We start from the raw sequence: 20,859 nt of genomic DNA, 5'->3' as shown, positions 1-20,859 counted from the left end.
CTTTTTTCATTATTTAATTTTTCCATGTTTAACACTATTTCTATGAGTTACATGCATCCCCAGTCAATACCACGCATCCTGTTCTATTGTGCACGCTGTTAGTGTAACAAATATGGCTGTTCTCTGCTGCAAGTTAATGAAGGTGAATCTTCTTTGAGCTTCTGATTGCCGTTTCAAAATGTCAAATGTCGTCAACCCTCACCCTTCATTACAATGTTTTGAAAAGCGCCCAGTAAAATATCATTGGTTTGTGTAAAAACACACACAAAAACATTTGCTTTTACCATAAAGTCATTATTGAATTGAAATAGTTATGTAGAAGGTTATAACTAGAATGGTGAATGACTTTGTTATACAGGAATTATAGATCCTAGAAAAATATACCTTTTGAAACAAAAATAGAAGCAAAGGTAGAGAAAGTTGTTCTACATATTAATTACTAGTTCTACTGAGGGAGTTTTGTGTGTTTACATGAAGCTGCACGCATTGCTTTGACTATCTAAAATTTCAGAAATCTGAGCAAAATTGAAAATGTTATAATCTGGGATCTTGCTGGTTGCTTTTTCTTTCTAACCCACTAGATGGTAGCGTTCATGGGTCATGAAAAAACAGAAAGCTCAGAAATGAAATGAAAAATGCCTTTAAAAGGCACTGACAACTGTATGAGTAAAATAATAAAAAAGATCTCTAGTGTTGGACAATAAGATTAGTATTTAAGTGAAAATGGAGATCCCAGTACATCCAGTCTTTATCCCTTAACCCTTTATAGTGCACTCAGTGAAATCCTTTAAAAATCCACATTTCAAGCCAATAGTGTTATTGGACTCTAGGACAAGACCTTATTACCTTTGTAACATTTTGATGGCAAAAAATGAATGTTAATGTAATAAGAAACGCCAACTTGCTCGAATATATTAAGAAAAATAACAAAAGAGCTTCTATAAGAAATTCATGTAAAACAGTGAGTGAAAGAAACACTTTTTTTTTTTTTTGGTCCAACATAACCTTAGAGGCATTAATGCTGATACAGGTAGATACTTTTAGTTTATAAACTGTTAACTAGGGTTATTAACTTTTATTTTAACTTTTTAATAAGGTTTTTACCTTTTTTTTCTTGTTTACTTTTTTTCAACTTACTTTGCAGTAGGTAATATATCATTCAAGGGCTCATCTAATTGGTCAAATGTATCTTTCCTGAATGGCTGAATATAGATCTTGTGCTTCTAGACCTCACTGAAGGACAGAGGGGACTCTATTTGTAAGGGGTATGCAAGTCATCAGAAATGGAAACTTCCCTATAAAGGGTTAAGGTGACAGCTTCCACAATGATGACCTATGTCATTGTAAAGAAGTAGAATAATGTTATTTCTAAAAGTGGGATTGTTGTTTTCAGCAAACTAGAAAAGTACCATGTGTCACCCTATGTGAGGGAAAAAAAGGGGGAGGGGTAGGAACTTCTTTACGCGCGTAGTCACTACCTCCTCTTTCCTTCCTCCATTTTTTCCTTTCTCAGCTGCTTATTTTTGAGCTGTATCTTTAATGCTCTCTGGATCTAATTATCAGGACACAAATCAGCCATCAGATATCAGCATTTCCCCCTCTGTCACATCTGTCTGGACTGCAGATGTCAATCTCTTCCCTGAGGTGATCAGCAGTAGAGACCATTCACAGCGCTCCACGTGTTCCATTTCCTCTGTAAGTCTTTTTAGATTTGTCGCATGCTTCTGTGGAAAAAAAGTAACCAGAATGTAGAAGAATGGGAAAAATAGATTGTTTAAACCCTTAATGATTTTACTTCTTGATGTTGATTGGAATTACCAGCAGAATGCTCAGCACAAAGGCGGGATTTTAAAATGACTGTAGTAGAAGTTCATCATGGCCTATTAATTAAACATAGAATCGTATTTGATGTCTTAGTTTACCTCTATAACAAATGTACTGTCTAACAGTTGTACCATTTGAAGTGAATGGGTCCTTTAATCACATGTGATGCTTCTTTAATTTCCTACAGTCACACCATCTGTACAGGCTCCTATCCTGATGTGTCAATAAACCATAAACCCTGATAAAATGAATGGAAACATTTGTTGTCTTAAGATTCTGCCTTGTAATAATGGCATAAAAGTCATCCAACCTAACAAACCAGCCCTAGATACTATCTCTAACTGAATGACATATTTTCCAGTAAGAGTTTTGTGTCAAAGAGAGATAAAGAAAGAAAGGGCGTCTGGGTTTGCTGTTAAACCTTATATCTCTGTTTAGCTGAACTTTATCGGCCAACTGAATTCTTGTGTCTCAGAGGTATGTGAATTTTTTTTCTTTTCATTCAGAGCAGCAAAGCTCTTTAACCACAGCTGTGGTAACATTTAATGTGTGGGTTTTCTGCGTCACTTCAGCTGTTATATGCTGCTCTAGATTCCGTAGTTTGCTTAAAGTACAACATCTTCAGCTCCTCCTTCACATGTGAGCCATCCTGTAGAAAGCACTGATCTGCTAAGCTAATAACTATTGCCATGGCAGTGAGCACAATGATGACGTCCATTGCTCACATACTTTCTCCTTGAACTGTCAATATTTACATACCCTTGCAAATGTATTTAGATCTAGGGAGCATTTTTCATGCTATAGTCACATTACAAGTTGTATAAATTTCTTTTTTCTATGCATTGAGTGGGGTAAAGCAGCAGGAGGTTGGGTGTAACTGTTTTTTAGAATTTAAAAGTGTAAATGCAGAAAAGCAACACTTTCTACTATGAAACATGGTGGTGAGAGCATTACGCTACAGGGAAAGGGAAGCAGATCAGAGTTGATAAGTAGAGTTTCACCTGCTTAACTACTAGATGGATGGAGATAAATGCAGGGCAATACTGGTTTGAACTGTGTTTAGTTGAGAAAAGATCAACATTTTAGTCCTTAGATTTGTAAAGCTGATTGACACACACCCTAAAAAGCCTGGAGCTGTAAAGGAAAACTGTGCACCAAAGTTCTGCTGCTTGTCTAATGATATCTTACTGTTTATTTGCTAAAGTCTTTTAACAACCCTTAGAGTCAAGCATAGAAGGGCTATGTTTATCAGAAGAAGAAGAAATGACGTACAGCTGAAACTATTTACTGTCAATTGGTTCCTGAAAGTGGTTGTTGGTCTTTTTTTTTTTATTTAGGGGCATAAAGTGACCATAAAGTGGTTAAATACAAATGTGCGCTTCTCTTTTCAGGTTGTTTTTTGTGTAACATTTATTAAATCACCTTCCATTTTAAAATGATTTACTTTGTGTTGGTTTATCACAGAAACTCTAAATAAAACTCACTAAAGACAGAACGAGATGTGAATAATTATTTGGCAATACTTTTACAAGACATGGTTTATCGCCATAGAGACTTCAACGCACTCCTGGTTAAATTGGATCATACCTGAAAATAACTTTTTTAGCAGCTTTGAACTATTTATTGTGTAAACTAAAAACAGCCTTAAAATTGAAGGCAGCCAGATTTCGACTCAGTTTTTTTCGACACCTAACCAGGAGTCTATTGGTTCTCTTGGCTCGCACAAGAGCAATCTGTATTTAGGTCCATCCTCCTGCATGCATTCCAAGTCAGATGCTAATCAAATAGCCATCCATTGTTCTTCTGGTTTGTTGGAGTATTTTTTGTGCAGGGGCTATGTGATTGGTCCTTAATTATATGAATGCTGTGGGGGGGAAAAAACAACATTAGGAAATAACGGTCCTTAATAAAACCAGCAATGCTAAAATTCCAGTCTTACCTAAAAATTCCTATAGAATAAATGTTAAAACATGTTTCATAAATACTTTTCTTTTTAAAATTGAAGTGTTTAGTAACTTTTACTTTTAATCAATCACTTCCTGTTTAACTGAAATGCAATAATAATTTGACACAGAGTCCTTTAAGCACTTGTCCGAATGGGAAATACAAGAGAAAATGTCACTTCAGTAAAGAAAGAACTTAGTGAAGAGAAACCAAAGCAAATCACCACTCAAACTTGTTTTAAATATATCTTTGACTTAGAAGTCTTGCCACCACACATGCTTCAAAGAGGATGTTGCCGTTTGGTAAACTTCAGTAAGAAGAGTCATCTTATGCTGAACTTCATGACCTTTGTTGTCTGCATCACAACAGCTTTTCTACTTTCTTTACTAGAAGTAATTATCAGTGATGAGCTTCTGTGATCAGAGTGAAGTACTGACTTTCTGGACACCGTAGGTAATTCATTACACAGGCACCAGTGTTTGCTCTACTCCAGTGAACACTCCAGGTAACAGGATCCCTGCTGTCTACGTGCAGCTATAACGCCACCTGTGAGGGGTTTAGCAAAGGGTTAAATATGGGTGTTCCCATTTCCTGCTCCAGCTCCCTCCCAGGCTCTAATCTCCCTCACACTCGTCTCTCTTCACTACCAAGGAGCTTTGGATAGATTCCCTGAAACCCCTTTACATATAAACATTGGCAGATTCTGGGAATCCAAGGCAAAAACCTTCCAAAAGATTAGATTTTTCATAAATCCAAACTACCTCCACGGTAAGTTGATGCTCTTTAGAGAAGTCATGGTTGTAGATGTGGTTATGATGAGGAAGAAAAGGGAAGGGCTAAATGTCAATAGTGTGTGAGTCTTGCGTCAGAAAATCTCCATGTGATGCATCAAATATTAAGAATAATTAACTGAGTATAGATAAGTATTTCTCTTAAATATTGTTTAGATTAGCTATTTAATGTTTTATATAAACGTAATTATAATGAGAAAAAAATTAAGTGTTATTTGTTAGTTTTTTAACAGAATATGTGTTCAATGTAAATTATGTGAATGAATGAATGAAAGTAATAGGGCTGCTTTTCTCAATTAATTGAATTATATCCACTTCATGTATTAATATTATTATTATTATTATATTTTCTTTTTCTGTGTAAAGCCTACCCTTATAAGCAACAAAAATCTCATAGATCAAGTTCTTTGTTAACCAGGTTAGGTTAATTTGTCCCTCCCCACAGTAGCTCAAACTATGTGAATTTTGCTCAGAGCAAAATATCTTTAGCCTCTTTAGTATCCAACAAACGATTTATTTAGTCACTGACTTTTCCTGACATCTGCTATGATTGGTGGTTGCATGATTTGGCCGTGAGCCCTGGGAAAGTTGCAGGGTGAGCAACTGAAGATAGCGACTCTAACCAAACCAGACTTCAGGCTAGTCTGCTGGGAAAGTTCCACTCTGTATTTAGTCTAAACAGCACCGATTTACACTGGAGCCCAGTGCTATCAGGTGCCAAGCTGTAAAGATCAGTTTATGCCAACGGGACTAATCAGTAGTTTAGTTTTGTGCAAAATTCAAAAAGGCTGGGGACTGAGTGACCTTTGGAGGTGAGATGTAAAAATCCAAAGGGAAACTTAAGGGTCATGGGAAATATTCTATGACCCGAGTGGATCAGAGGACAAAACCACGAGTCCCTCCAGAGGTGTCAATGCCAGGGTTGTTCATCCAGGAGGAGATTAAGGGCAACTCATGTCCTCACAATACTGGGCTTTTAATGAAATCCAAACAGAAGTGCTCCATTTTTATGACTCATTTATCTGTTTGTTTGTTTTTAGCATCTCAATTCAATTCTAATGTGAGGTACAGTAAATGACAACAAAAGATCTGGATGTAGCTTTTGGACCCACATGTACAATCACATGAAGAACCAGTGAATTTTAACATTTTATTTATGAAAAGAAGGCAAGAATCTTAAAGCGGGGACTCCAGGAGGTCAGTCGGTTTGAGAGATGAAGGAGAGTTTTGGAAATGTAAGTATTAGATTTAGCAGGCTTTGAAAATTGTACCTTGGAGGTCCAGGTGAGCGTAAGTGAGATCTGAGAGATTTCAGAGTCCAAGTTGAAGAGATTGGCAAGAAGACAGATTCAACAAGAAAGATAATTCTTTGGCTGGAACAGCAGTAATCATTCAGCAAAGAGAGACAATCCTTTGCCTCCTTATAAACATGCTAGTCATCTTAATTGAGACATGTTCTCAGGTGTGCAGCAACACGGGTCGGCCCAGCCACCAGCAAAGATCCTCCCTGTGAGACAAAGCTCACTCACTAGAAAAACAGCAAAACCCCACAGACCCTAACATTACCCCCTCCTTAAGGGCCTGCCCGGTGGCAGTCTAGAAGAGGAAACCAAAAGTCCCAAACAAGGTCAGAGTCCCAGATAAAAGAACGATGTGTCCGAGACCAGTCATGAGTTGATAGCCGAACCTTTTGTCCAGGTGAGTATTGGGTAGCAGGACTCCTCTGATCAGCCAGATGTCTATTTGTTTACACTGACAGATTCAAGGCAGAAACCGCCAGGTTCCAGACCTGTCTGCACTGCTGAATGTGGTGTTTAACAGAGGCAACTGCAATGTTCTGCTTGTCAGATGTAAAAAGGGAAGGTTGACATCCTAGAGAGGACTTAAATGGAGACAGACCAGTAGCAGAGGAAGTGTGACAATTATGTGCATATTCGACTCAAGCGGAGAGATGTCTCAAGCCCCTGGTTGCGTTTAGAGTGACGATTTGTTTGGGGAGGAAAACCTGAACTAAGAGAAATTTTGGCCCCCCAAAGTAATACAAAACTCCTTCCATTGCAGACCCCTGTCTGACAGGATTTCACAAGAGATTCCGTCAAGGCGAAAAACATACTTAGTCAGGAGCTGAGCTGTCTTAAGGGAGGTCTAAGAGGGATGCGGTGGCAATCCTTGGAGAAGTGGTCAATTATCGTGAGGATGGTGGCGAAACCCTTAGATGGTGATAATCCAGCAATGATACCCAAAGCCATATGAGACGAAGAGAATTTTGTTATGTGGACCCAGTAAATGAGGCGTGACTTAATGGAAGCAGAAAATAAAACCTAGTTCAGAGATTCCATGATAATGCAGGAAGGTTAAAGGACAGCTGCGATATTAGGTTCGTTGTCACTGGAGTATTGCCTAGACAGGGCATCAGGTTTTGTGTTTTTAGAGTCTGCACCATAATAGATGACATAGTTAAAATGGGAAAGAGCAGAGATCAATGTGATTGCCTACGTTTCAGACATTTTGCTTCTTAGAGAAAGGCCAGATTCTTGTGTTCAGTCCACACAATAAATGGATTTTTTCTGACCAGTGGCGACTCTCTTCAAAAGCCCATTATATGGCTAAGAGTTCTCTATCGCCCACATCATAGTGTCGTTCAGCTTGTCTTTCGGAGGAAAGTAAAGCTAGGTAGGGGTTGAGCAGGTTTCCAATAGTTTTTAATGAATCTGCGGTAGAAATTGGCAAATCCTAAAAAAATTTTGTAGCTGCTTGTGATTTATGGAAGAGGGCCAATTGAGAATGGCTTGAACCTTCTGTGGATCCGCCTTCACCTATCCGCTATCGAGAATGTCCCAAAAAGGTGATTGATGAGGCATGAAACTCCAACTTCTCAGCTTTGACAAAGAGCTGGTTCTCTAGAAGACATTGGAGAACTTTAAAGCACAAGGATCTTATGTTTGGATTAGGCCCTTAAGAACATCAGAATGTCAAACTAATTTAAGAAATCTCTAAGGATGTATTTCACCCGGGACTGGGATACTGCATGTGCGTTTTGTGAGACTGAAAAGCATTACCAGATATTGAAAATGCCCTAGGAGGGTCTTAAATGCAGTCTTCCATTCATCTCCTTCTCTGATCCTGACAAGGTGGTAGGCATTTCTGAGATCCAAGTTTCTGAAGAAATGCGTGCCATGAACTGATTCAAAAGCTGCTGAAAGAAGAGGAAGTGGATATTTATTTTTCACAGAAATTTGTTAAAGCTCCTCTAAATTAATGCAAGAAGCATGAAGGTTCTCAGTCATCCAGGTCATAGTCATTCCGTAAAAATCTTCAAATCTTGGAAACCAAGTCCAGTGGATATTTCTTTTTTTAATTTTTACGGAATTAGTGATCCATTCTTTTTCCCGACAAAAAAAACTCAGCTCCAACAGCTGAGATAGAGGTGCAGATAATTCAAGCAGCTAGCGACTCACTTGTACTTCTCCATACTCTCTCAGGTTTGAACAGGTTATACATCCCACTAGAGATGGGCTTCAGGAAGCAGCTCAATAACACAGTAATATGGGCGGTAAGGTGGGCAAGAGAGAGCCTTGGACATACTGAAAACCAGATGAAGGTCACGATACCCAGGAGGAACCAGGGAGAGGTCTACTGCAATTTCCTATTCTTGAGAATTTAAGAGTGGAGACATGGCCAACTGAAGAGTTGGACAGATGGTTATTCCATGATTCAACTCTATTTTCTTTCTAGTTCAGGTGAGGATTATGAAGGGTGAGCCAAGAGTACCCTAAAACAAAGGTAGATACTGGTGATGAGAACAGGAAGAAAAAAATATTTCTTCAATATAATTGTCTGACACTTTTACTAGTTCAGTTCGCTACGTGATTATATGCAGATGACTTCCATCTAGAACCGAGGCATGAAGTGATTCAGGTAGGCATACAACAGGAAGAAGTAATTGTTCAGCTAAATTGTTATCAATAAGGCTTTAGGAATTGCTTTAATCAATTCAACCAGAATTGAATAAAGCAAAAAAAGGAAATGGGTGACTCAGTAGGAGATTACAGGGTGATGTTATGAGGAATGGTTTGCTCTTAAGACTGCCACCTGGTCCCTTCCTTACCGGTGGACCTTCTATTTTAGCTGCTTTCGGCAAGAAGAAATGAAGTGACCACTCTCGCCACAATACAGGCAGAGTCCAGTTATTTCTCCAACATTGCAGTTCCTCAGGTGAAAACAGGATAAAGTCTCTCTGTATCAGCTCCTCAAGATCTGACTTGAAAGATTTAGAAGTTTGTGAATGATCTGAAAGATTGTTTTGCTCAAGTTCTCATTCGAAATCTGTTGTCAGTGCGAATAGCGAATTGACCAGGTTTGCAGCAATACGGGTCGGCCAAGCCACCAGCAAAAATCCTCTATGACAAGAAGCTCACTCACACCAGAAAACCTCAGAGACCTTAACAAGATCTAAGTCGGGGATCTGATTTCTTTGTTGCACCCACATAAGTATTGATTCAAAGTTAAAAAAAAATCTTGACCTTTCTGAATCTAAAGACTTTGTCATCAGTCTGTGTTTAATATGGAGCCTCTGGTTTTTCTGCTCCTCTATAAACAAAAGAGAAATCACTCCTAACCAGATGCATATATTTATACAACTATTCTAAGTGTGTTCCTCTTACATAACCATTGTTCCAGGCAGTAAATACTGCTTTTTGCTTCCTGGAAGATTCATTTGATGGCGCTGTTTCAATCTCAGTAAGTTCAAATAGATCACATAATCTAATGTATTTAGATATTTAGATGTAATGTATTATATGCATTATAATTTTAAAAAAAGATCATTCAACTTGGTCTCTGCTTTCTCTATGTCTAAATCAGTCCAGCCACATCAAACCTTCTTTTTATAGAAACAATGTTACGATTCACATTGGCTTCCTTGGAATGTCTCATTAATGACACGTTTGTTTCTGTGCTTCCAGTCATTTCGACTTTAAAAGACCAGTCTTTCACGCAGCCAAAACCCAATCAACCTCAGCAAGTAAAATAAAATGGAGCTTCAGAAGATGAATGGACACAGCAAAGACGACGGGTGAGACTCTGTGAGAGCAAGAAGCTTGATCAGTTTCATTGTGTCTCTTTTCAAATTAACTGTTTGGATTGTGCCTCCTGTGAAGGTTTGATGGAGTTGACGCCATGGAAGAAAAGCAAGAGTTTCTTCCGCATAAAGCTGGTACAAAGAAGGAAGTTCAATTTACGGATGTGAGTTATATTTTTCTCTTTGACAAAATAAAATACTACTTTCTTAGGAACAATGAAACATATGTCGTCTTGTTTCAGTTCGAAGGAAAGACTTCATTCGGCATGTCCATATTTAACCTCAGTAACGCCATCATGGGCAGTGGAATCCTAGGACTGGCTTACGCAATGTCCAACACAGGAATCATTCTGTTTATGTGAGTAAAGGAACAAAAAAAAAGTTTTTTTTTTAAATATATGAGCTGCTTCTTATATATTCTCAGTGTTCAGGTTTTATGCAAACTGCATTGTATGTATGTGTTTCATCAGCTTTCTGTCTTTCTTGTCTACTGTAAGTAATATTCTGCAAAGATCATCATTGAAAATTTATTGTCTGGCCAAGTGAGATTATTTCGTAGACTTCTTATAATGTCAGTTGGTAATTGTGTTTTAAGTTTGTCTGAAATTTAGTTCTTCTTCTTTTTTTTTAAACAAAAATATATTCCAAAGAATGATACTGCTGAGATAAGCAATCACTCAGAGTGCAGTATCTGCAAAACATCATTATGCTTTGATAATTACTATAAAGATAGTAGATTCTTTAATAATGTGCATCTTAGCCATTCCAGCATTATAATTATTACCATAATCATCAGCTTTAAACTTCATTAAGAGTAAATCAAATTAAGAAAAAAAAAATCCATTAAGAATAAAAATAATAATAATATAGTATAAATAAGTTAATTGAGGAATAGAAATTTAGCAAATAATCCTAGTGATACTAGTGGAACAGCTATTTCTACCATCATTGATCATCACAATTTCCATTATTCCAAATAAATACAGTAAAATCTTAAAAAGTAAACAAGTAACTATTTAAATAATATCTAGCACTATTGCCATAACATAATACTGCTATTAATACCAGCATTGTTATTGTTATTTTTATTATTAGTAGTAGTAGTAGTTGTAGTAATTGTGTGTCCTTCAATCTGTTTGTTCTAACAGAGATTTAATTTAAATCTACAACCCAGACTCTTTGTAACGGGGCTGCTTTAACTGGATGAATGTTTATGGTTCAGGTATAATGTAAACAATGCTACACCACAAGCTACTTTACTACGGTCCACACTCTGATCTGTCAGATCCTACATTAGAGCTCATACGCGCACGGCTTCTCTAAATCAGATTTGGGTAGTTAAATATAGAGCTCTGTGATCAGATCTAAGAGACGCCCTCATGGTGCAGACCTGCACCTTGTGGCAGAGGAGTGAAGATGAAAAGACGAGTCTACCTCTAAAACTAAATCATCTTATATAAAACTAGTAGTATAAAGCTACTAAAATCTGTATCAGTTGTTAAAACTGTATAATCCAGATATATTTTATTACATAACAATAATGACTGAGTGCCAACAGATGTGATTTTGTTTCTGTCTTTCAGAATCCTGTTAGTGTGCATCGCTATTCTGTCTGCATATTCAATTCATCTTCTGTTAAAAAGTGCCGGAGTTGTAGGTGAGGGGATCCATTAAGCCAACACAACTTTGCTGCTTGTTTAATCATTCATCATATGCAAACACAGATACATTTGTTGGTTTTCTGGTAAACACTTTTAAAGTCCTTATAAGTAGTATAATCTCTCACTAAACATTTTAGAAAGGTACAACTTTTAGTTGTGGTGCATTTACTTAATAAGGGGGAAACAATAATGCAGTGAAAAAATATCCTTAAACAAAAAATTATGGGTTATAGTAAAAAAGATTATGGTAAAATTCTGGGTATTTATAAAATCCCTTTAATTCATTCCTTACCTTTTAGGCTAAACAGTTTGTTTAATAACCTTCATCTAGTAATTCATTGATGTCTCCCTAAGGAAGGTTTAAGCCTGGAAATAGCTACAAGAAAGCATTTACTCACCCACATAAACAGTTTGAGTCATAATTTAAGACATAACAAGAACCATTATTTATATTGCCACCATGCACAGTGAGCAGAATGCTAAATAAGGATAAACAGCATCTTCACAGTTAGCTGTTAGAGAAATGAAGCAAAAGGAGGCCAGCAATTTTCCATAATGGCCATTAAATGCAAAATGGTGATTTGGGGGCTTGGGAAAAATAAAAATATTTTTTTTCCCTTGTTTAAAAAAAAAAAAAAAGTGTAACAAATGATAAACTGTGCTGAGATTTTAACTAGTAAAATGTACAATAGTGGAGAATCTGTTATGCTATTTTCTGCAATGGCCCCCTGGAAACATATAGAGAATGCTTGACTTCATGAACTCTTCTAAATACTACACCATCTGGTGGCATCTATCAGTAAACTAAAAAATGAATATTCATTCATTCTAAGGAGAGGGTATCCATCCAAAGCACACTGTGACTCTTTATTTCTCAATGTAAGATTTTTACTTGGCTAAAAATTGTTTAAAATGTTTTTTAATGATAAATCAGGGTGAGATTAAACTACAGCAAAAAAGGGAAAAAAACTAAAAAATAATTGTAAGTTGTTGTCTTTTTTATCTTTTACAGGGTTGACAAAAATGAGTCTATCTTTCCTAATAATGTAGTAAAATATTCCTTCCTTTGATTGGTTTTCAGGTATCCGTGCATATGAGCAGTTAGGAAATCACGCTTTTGGCCACCCGGGAAAAATGGTGGCCGCCATCATCATCACTATGCACAATATTGGAGGTAATGTAATTAAACCAATTGATATAAAATTATGTCTCTATAGAGAATGTTTTCTTTGATTTGATCAGATTAATGTTGTGTAAATGTACAGTTAAAATGGATAGATTACAACTCAATTCACTGATGAAACACATTGAGATTAATTAGAGACATTCTAGATGTATTAAAGTCTTTATGTCTGTTTTTAATGATAATCTTCCCCTTATAGCTAATGCAATCATCATATACTGTTAGAATGCCACTAAGGATCAATAAAAAAATATAATTTTGACACTGAAATGTCAATCAATTTGAAGCTGTACTTTTATTTTAATCTGAAGAAAGAGCTTTATCAGAAACAATATTATAATTTATTGAAAAGGTATATATTGATACAATCAGTATTCAGGAAAAAAAATATGCACAAATAAACAATAAAAGCTTGTTCTGTTGTGTTTGTAGCAATGTCCAGCTATCTCTTTATCGTGAAGTCGGAGCTTCCTCTGGTTATAGAGGCTCTCGCTGGTAAAGGAGATGGCTCAGAGTGAGTTTTTATTCATGTTTTTTCTTACTTCACTCTTAACAATTTCAGTTGAGTTTTCATCTTTTTAGCTGTGTGGTGATCTTCTCATTTGTTTGTGTGGCCATGTATCAGCCCGTGGTTTTTGAATGGAAACTACTTGGTCATCATTGTTAGTGCCATCATCATTCTTCCACTTGCACTAATGAAACAGCTTGGTATGTCAGCAGTCCTTTTCATATCCTTTTGTGTTTTATTACTCTTCATGCTCTCCTCATGTCTCTACTTGGCATTTTTTTTTGTTTATTTCCATATCTCACTCTGAAATAGCTGAATAAGACAGTCCTTGGTCTCAAATAATCTTCTTTTCTTTGCCTTTCTTTTCCCGCTCCAGGATACCTTGGCTATACAAGCGGTTTCTCTCTCTCCTGCATGGTGTTTTTCCTCATTTCAGTAAGTCAGAAAAATGTAATCCATGCAATACAAATAGCTGCTCTTCTGATAATTATTTGTCTTTTAATCAATTTTTTTGGTTCATCATTTCAGGTTATCTACAGGAAATTCAGCCTGGACTGCTTGTTTGAGTCAAGAAACTACACAAGTTTTGTTAATGAAAAATGCAAGTCCTTTAACAACACAGACTTAACCTGTGAAGCCAAACTTTTCACCGTCAACTCACAGGTCAGGAAAACATCTCACTGATTATGTCTAATCTCCTTTATGCTGTGTGTATTTTATGCCCTGGTTTGTACAGCTTATATTCCCCAGCACAGTGTGTAAAGTCAGTAGTAGTAAGACGTGTTATGTAAACAGCAGTGTTAATAACACAGCTGGACTAACAAGGCTGTATCTTTGTTTTGGCTTTTAGGCAGCATACACTGTCCCAATCATAGCCTTCGCTTTTGTCTGTCACCCAGAGGTGCTGCCGATCTACACAGAATTACGAAAGTAAGTCTGGATGTTTTTTTTTAGTCTGTTATTTATAACAGCGATGCTAAAAGGTTTCTTTTTGCGTTCAGTGCCAGCAGGAAGCGCATGCAAGCTGTTGCCAACGTCTCCATCCTGGCCATGTTTGTCATGTACCTGCTGACTGCAATTTTTGGTTACCTCACCTTTTATGGTAAGATGTTTTTCACAGCTGAGTCTGAAGCATTTTTGCTGCATGCCTGACATAGAATGATAACCCTGAGGGGGAGAATACCATGATTACATGGTATGATGACATGCACCAGATGTCTGCCACCTTTAAAACCTTTAAAACAGCCCTTTTGCCAGGAGTCTAGAGCCGCAAATATTGAAATTTTGTGGACTGGTTATAACCTTTTTAATAAGACACAACTAATTATCATCCTTGTTCAATATCAGCTATAGGTTATCTGTTTCCAACTTAAAAAACCAACAAGCTTTAATATGAGGAAAATCATAAAATATTCCATAAATAAGAAGCAAAGATTTTCCTCTGTATGAATACCGGTATATGTGTTTATTTAAACCCAATTAAGTTTCCAAGACTTAGATACATTATTCTGCCAAATTAGTTGTTTATTTATATCAATTTCTTTATATCACTATAAAGAGCCATTGTAGAGGTTCCAAAGAGCCTCTAGCGGCTCCTGAGCTGCAGGTTGAGAGTATTACTGCTGCCTCCATCTATATTAGAGGAGAAAAATGCTAGGGGTGGCCAATGATTGGCTAAGGGTGGCCATGCCCCCCCTTGGCTCCCCCATCTAGCTCCGCCCCTGTTTGAAATAAGTAAAATAAAAAAATAAATAAAAAACACAGAATCGATCTACAATAACTGTTTCAGTAAACTCTGACTTAAAATCAATGTCTAATCAAAAAGTCTTAAACTCTGTAGAAAGTTTGCAATTTCATATTTTTAAACAGTTTTTGCTTTTGTCCATGGATAGCTGCAACAGAGTCAGAGCTACTTCACACCTATATTTGTGTGGACCCCCAGGATGTTCTGATTCTCTGCGTGCGTCTGGCTGTACTGGTGGCTGTCACTCTGACTGTCCCTGTGGTTCTCTTTCCGGTAAGTAAAAAATATCTATATAATAACTAAAAGTACCAAGGCTGGAGAGAAATCATACAAACCTATAAAGGATGCAAACAGGCAAAACACGTGCAAAAAAAGAAATAAATGTTGCAAGTAGCAAAAAAGAAAAAACTGGTGATTATTTCTCCCTGGCTTTAAATGTCTTTTCACTTGAGTTTTAGTTAGAAGTTAGAAAATAGCAAGGAGCAAATCATCTTTCTTATATATTGTAACTGATTTATTTTATTTTCTCTCTTAGAGAGCCTAATTCCTTCCTTTCTAGGCTTGGTGTTTATTTTCATATGACTATTTCCCTGAGTCAAGGGAAATAGGCCTACTTGCTATTTAACTTAAAAATAGAACAAAAAACTGTCAAGACCATTTATGTATAAGGAACAACTACTTTAAAAGGATTCTACTTCACACCACATGTTACCAATGTTTATCTCTGTGACGTCTACTTACTGTGCTTCACTCTCTGTTCCCTGTGTTACTCTTTCGGAAAGAAAAAAACCTCTTTATTACTTTTGCATACAACGCTAAAATCAAGCAACTACACAGCAGATACACAAAACCTCAAAAAATACGACACATAATATGTTGCAAAGCTAGCACTAAATCAGAAAAACTGGGATTATTCCGACAATGCTTTAAAGTCTTTCCCTCACTTGAGTTTAAGTTTGAGTTAGAAAATACAAGGATTGCAAATATCTTTTTTATTTATTGTAACTTGATTTATTTTATTTTTCCGTTAGAGAGCTAATGCTCCATTCTCTTTCTAGGCTTTGGTGTTAATTTTCATATGACATTATCCTCTGATCAGGGAAATAGGTCTACTTGCTATTTAACTAACATAAACAAAACATCTTTGCCTCAGTACCATTTTGTACAAAGGAAACAACTTACTATTAAAGGTAGTAGCTAAGCTTGATGCTGGATAAGCTTTTGCAAATCAAATTAAGAAAATAATTCAACTATTAAATTTTTAACAATAAAGCAAAATGTCTTATAAAAATGTTGAGTGATTGATGATTAATAATGGTTATCGGTCATCGTTCTCATTATGATTGAAGGATCTTAGCCTATCTCAGCTTAAGTTCACAGTGTAGCAGTACTTGAGCATGCTAGGTTCTGTCTAAAATTATCTTTAGTCCATCCAAGAGCAGAAGTATTATCTCTAAACATTATGTGTATTTAATACGAATAACAAAAGTGTTAAACAAACTTGTAACACAGGAGCCAACCGCCCAGACTTGAACTCTTTTCTGCTAAATTAGCCAAGCCAGCCTGTAGCCAAGTTAATGTGTAACGTAAAAATATTACTGTTAATTTTTTAATTACCATTTAGGAAACAGAAAAAAACCCTCTTTCTTTCTTTTTGCATGAAACGCTAAAGTCAAGCATCTCACAGCAGGATACAAAAACCTAAAAATGACCGTACACATATTAGTAAAAGTATCTAGGCTGCACTAACTTCAGGAAGCTGAGGATTAAGACAGAATGTTGTAAAGACTTCCCCATCAGTCTTGATGCTAATTTGTTTGTAAAAACAGATTTTGCTTAATTTTTTTTTTTTTGTGTGTGTGTGTGTGCTTTTTGGGATATTTGCAGATTCGCAGAGCATTGCTCCAGATCTTCTTCCCTGATAAGCCTTTCCACTGGGTCAGACACTTCATCATCGCATTAGGTCTCATCATCGTGGTCAACATATTGGTTATTTCTGTTCCTACCATCAAAGACATCTTTGCCTTCATCGGTATGTTTGCACAACAGGAAAGAGAAGTTTGAGTCTCACTTTAGATGCCACAGTTTAAGCTCAAATTTGCATTGCTAAACTTCAGGTGCATCTCATTGAATTAGAATATCAGTCATTTAAATGAAAAAGGTATATCAAATTTTTGATATAATAAATAAACTCAGGGTTATAAATTTTAACCTGCTCTCTGAGATATAATTATTATGGTTTAAATCTAATGGAAAGACAAATGTGTGTTTCTCAGAAAATACAAATATTATAATAAAAGACCAGTCATAATTCATTTTAACAAAGGAATGTTGGGATATACAATCTTGGGAAAACAGCTGACTTGACACCATCCACAAGAGGAGAGCAATGGTCATTGCCGAAGAACCTGGCTATTTAAAAAGACCAAGATTGTGTAAATTCAGACAATGTTAGGTAGGCCAAAGAAATGTGGTTTAGGAAATCCACACATGCAACAGTGTTAATCTCAGCCTTGAGGAATATAAAATAAACCCATTTGAGGGTTTCACATTGTGTAGAGTGTGAATATATATATATATATATATATATATATATATATATATATATATATATATATATATATATATATATATATATATATATATATATATACCGGTATATATATATGAGTACAGAAATTGGGGGATATTGTTCCTTGGCTTAATCCAAATACAGTACATCTAATCGGTAAGAACACTTAGGCCAGGGAGGAAGTGCATCAGCAGTCTCCATTAATAAGTGTTATCTGAATTATGCTGGCAGTAAAGAAGAAGTTAGGAAGAGAAGGCAGTGAGCTTCCTATAGCAACCTCCTGATATTCCTAACCACAGCCAGAAGCCCTATGGTTCCTCATAATCCATATAGATACAGCTCACCTAACAGAGGTTCACAAAATTAAAATATTTTCAGACATGTTATGTTTTCAGATTTAATATAAAAAGTATCAGCCATTATCTACATTTTGCATCTTTTGTTTATTGTAGGTCTTTTTTCTGGAAGGCTGTAGTCCTAATTTGACTTGCATCACTTTTGTTTTTACTGTGTCTACTGAGTAATGACATCCGTAAAGCTGAAGGTCTGTTGGATTTCAGGACAGTGGTCTGTTGAACCTGTCAAAGGTGAAGGGGTAGGGGACAGGAGCAGGGCATTTTGGCCGAAAAAATAAAAAGAAGGACTTGACAGTTTAGAAAAAAAGTTTAGAGTTTGAAGACGGTGATCTGATGAGCAATGCCATCTCCTGGTCTTGGTCTTCTGTGTTTTGATCAAGGCTTTTAGAGCTGTTGATATTTAGCTTTATGGAAATGCTGATTTGATTTTCAAGCATCATTTGGTAACCACCCACTGTTCCAAAAGTACTAATATTTGGTTTAATCGGCATGGTAGACCCCAGTCTTGGATTGATCAGCACCTGGTTAAAACCTGAACCCTGTGGAGAATATAATAAATCAAACTTTCCAGAAAAAAAAGGCTTCGAATGTAAAACCCTCGGTTCAATGGATCTATAAAAGAATGTATTTCTCCTTGATTATTATTCCTGATATAAGCTGCTTTTTTTTAGCTATGAAATAATTCATCTTGATGCACCTGCAGGTTTAATTAGTGCTTATTTTTTTTAATAATCTGTTTAAGGAGGACATGATCTGCTGCCAAGTTAACAATAATCCGGCTCGTTCTCTCTCCTCTTGTCTTGTGAAGGAGCCACCACAGCCCCAAGTCTCATTTTCATCCTCCCTTCAGTCTTCTACATCCGGATCGTTCCTGAAGAACAGGAGCCTTTGAAGTCAAAACCTAAGATTCAGGTACAAGTCTGTGGTCTCATGTGGTCGCATGGTTTCTTTTCTGTTTTTTAAGCCCAGCTGAGAAACAAATGGCTTTTTTTTTTTACAACCCTTGCAGGCCGCATGCTTTGCAGCATTAGGATTCATCTTCATGATCATGAGCATGGTGCTTATTATCATTGACTGGATTAATGGAAATCCCTCAACAGCAGGTGGCCACTAACTGGGCAACAGATGGCTATGACTAAACAGAGATACAACAAACAGAACATGAAACCAGTAATTATCCCAGTAATTATCCCAATATGCTGAGATCCCCTCCAAAGTCTGGAGATTTTCAACAAAATGAAAAAGCATTTGAAGAACCTTCATCAGCGTTGAAATCAGGAAAAAGGTTTTGACATTAGATGGGATGGAAGAATGTCCTGCTGCAGAGGAGGGAACACAGGGTGGCATGAGAGGTGTTCTGTCGGAGTCCGCCCTGCTGAAGATGGCCGCCAAAGGATGAATGAGAACAGGATGACTAAAATGGAAATCTTTTTTTCCGTGTTACATGGAATAGTTCAGTCACTGCCAACATCCCTCCATTGTACTTCCCCAATATTATAATGTCATCCAACAATCCAGAATAGCTTTGCTTAGATGTCCCTACATTTGTTCTACAAAATATAAAGAACAATGCATGAACTTTCACAGAGTTTGTTATATTTGGTAAACAGACAACTTTCTGTGAAGTGAAGTTCAACTAATGTGATATTTTGTCTCCTATAGTGACTGTAAAATAATATACATTTCAGGCAGTGTCTGCGGTGACCATTAAATCCAGTGCAATATGCAGGATTTAGCTGCTATTCGGACAGTTTGCTGACAATCATTTGAGCCAAAACGCAAAAAGGAGGTTTGCACAAGTAAACAAAAGTTTTTATATGATAATAGCTACAAACCAAATAGTATATTTATCCAGTTACACTTTTTAATTGATCCTATTAAGTGTGTAAATGTAGAGCCTCAAAACAGCCAGTGTTACAAAACATCTTTCATCGCTTTTAGAAATGACTGAGTGTGTTACCCATCAACAAGGTTAAAATAAAGATTTATCTGAAATTGGACCACAACATCTGTTTCCCTTGTTAAACAGCCTGTACATTTTCCTACTGGTTTGACTGACATGCTACAATAAAGTCTGTTTTGTTTCTAAACTCGAGTCATTCATTGCTTTATCAACCTACTGTTGAAAACATCATTCACTGTTAAAAAAAAAAAAGACACAACACATGTTTCTCTGGTTGTCTAGCATCAAACCAAGTGAACTATTTCATTTTTTTAGGCCCATTAGGATTATATCTCTTTGCTACTTTGCTTAGTGACAGAATAACTAGGAAGAAAATGTGTTTTTTTAGATAATTTTGTTTGTGTCTTCAAAATAAGACATTTGCACATAAGATCCATATGAAACAGCAATTTAGTCTAGTCAGATGATAATGTTATAACCTTTGGAAGTTTATGAATAAATAGCTCAAACTAGGGCTAAAACAATTCATTGTATTAATAGCATTAATCGATTATTGTAATAATCGTCAACTGATCGTCAACTGCTTGCCTGAACCTGTTAGACTCCTGCTGGATTTAGCCTCCCATGAGTTTCTGTTTGAGCTGGATGCTCGACGCAAAGGATTCTGAACCTGCCTTCATGATCTGATGGATACCTGGAACCCGGATCTGTCCGTTCCTGAGTGGATCGTAACCCCTGACCAGATTGCGGACTCCCGGATTCCAGTACTCCGGTCTGATCTGAATCCCTGTCCTGGACTGGAGTCCAGCCTGCGCACTGGGGTTGTTGCATTGGGGACTCTCTGGATGGCTTAGGGCTGCCTCTCTTTGGCAGTGTATCGGCTTATCCTGCCTATGATTGTGAGGATGGACTGAACTGTTAAACCAGATAAGTGACTCCCTCTGATAATCATCTTCTGTTCACTTACCTGTGTTTCTTCCTAAACCAGAGTGTCAGTGATTGGGCAGTGCCCCGCCCCCCTCCTGTAGTCGTTACAGGTCCACAGCCTGTTTCAGTTCTGTTCTGTCTGTTTTTATTGTAATAAACATTTTGAACTTTCCTACTGGCTGTCTCACCCTGAATACTTGGTACATCTGTCCCGTTTTATGACAGAATGATCTGGCCACGAAAGCTGGAACTGAGCCCAATATAAGGGCAAATGGCAGGTGGCTGAGATGAGTGATGATTAGGAGCTGGACAGAACTAGGCAGGTGAGTGCAATGAGCAATTAAGGCCAGCTATCAGAGCAGATCA

At 36.8% G+C, this 20,859-nt stretch overlaps 1 protein-coding gene across 4 annotated transcripts; it reads left to right on the top strand.

Moving 5' to 3' along the window:
- Nucleotides 1–1,453: 1,453 nt before the first annotated feature.
- Nucleotides 1,454–19,753, top strand: LOC119782016 (sodium-coupled neutral amino acid transporter 3-like). 4 transcript variants are annotated; one of them, XM_038282737.1, is made up of 16 exons: nucleotides 1,454–1,695; nucleotides 9,524–9,633; nucleotides 9,719–9,803; nucleotides 9,882–9,997; nucleotides 11,223–11,296; nucleotides 12,382–12,474; nucleotides 12,916–12,997; nucleotides 13,109–13,191; nucleotides 13,368–13,426; nucleotides 13,520–13,654; nucleotides 13,842–13,921; nucleotides 13,993–14,093; nucleotides 14,884–15,008; nucleotides 16,623–16,767; nucleotides 18,472–18,575; nucleotides 18,673–19,753. In XM_038282737.1, the coding sequence occupies exons 2-16, from the start codon at nucleotides 9,593–9,595 to the stop codon at nucleotides 18,775–18,777; spliced, it is 1,428 nt and encodes a 475-aa protein (XP_038138665.1). In that variant the 5' UTR covers nucleotides 1,454–1,695; nucleotides 9,524–9,592; the 3' UTR covers nucleotides 18,778–19,753. The 4 variants fall into 4 exon arrangements, with proteins under 4 accessions (XP_038138665.1, XP_038138666.1, XP_038138667.1 ...); XM_038282738.1 differs by lacking the exon at nucleotides 1,454–1,695 and adding an exon at nucleotides 4,378–4,536; XM_038282739.1 differs by lacking the exon at nucleotides 1,454–1,695 and adding an exon at nucleotides 5,627–5,794.
- The last annotated feature ends 1,106 nt before the right edge of the window (nucleotides 19,754–20,859 follow it).

Source organism: Cyprinodon tularosa, unplaced genomic scaffold (assembly GCF_016077235.1).
Source record: "Cyprinodon tularosa strain WSP-4 unplaced genomic scaffold, ASM1607723v1 ctg187, whole genome shotgun sequence".
Lineage (NCBI taxonomy): Eukaryota > Metazoa > Chordata > Actinopteri > Cyprinodontiformes > Cyprinodontidae > Cyprinodon > Cyprinodon tularosa.
Note: the sequence above shows the minus strand (reverse complement) of the source record. Positions and strands in the feature narration are given on the sequence as shown.

What these genes read in the sequence shown, in the direction of transcription:
- LOC119782016 (XM_038282737.1), top strand. Translation starts at nt 9,593, where the DNA reads ATGGAGCTTCAGAAGATGAATGGACACAGCAAAGACGACGG. An exon ending in CACTATGCACAATATTGGAG is followed by an intron (nt 12,475 to 12,915) that starts GTAATGTAATTA and finishes TTGTGTTTGTAG; the next exon opens with CAATGTCCAGCTATCTCTTT. An exon ending in GGTAAAGGAGATGGCTCAGA is followed by an intron (nt 12,998 to 13,108) that starts GTGAGTTTTTAT and finishes GCCATGTATCAG; the next exon opens with CCCGTGGTTTTTGAATGGAA.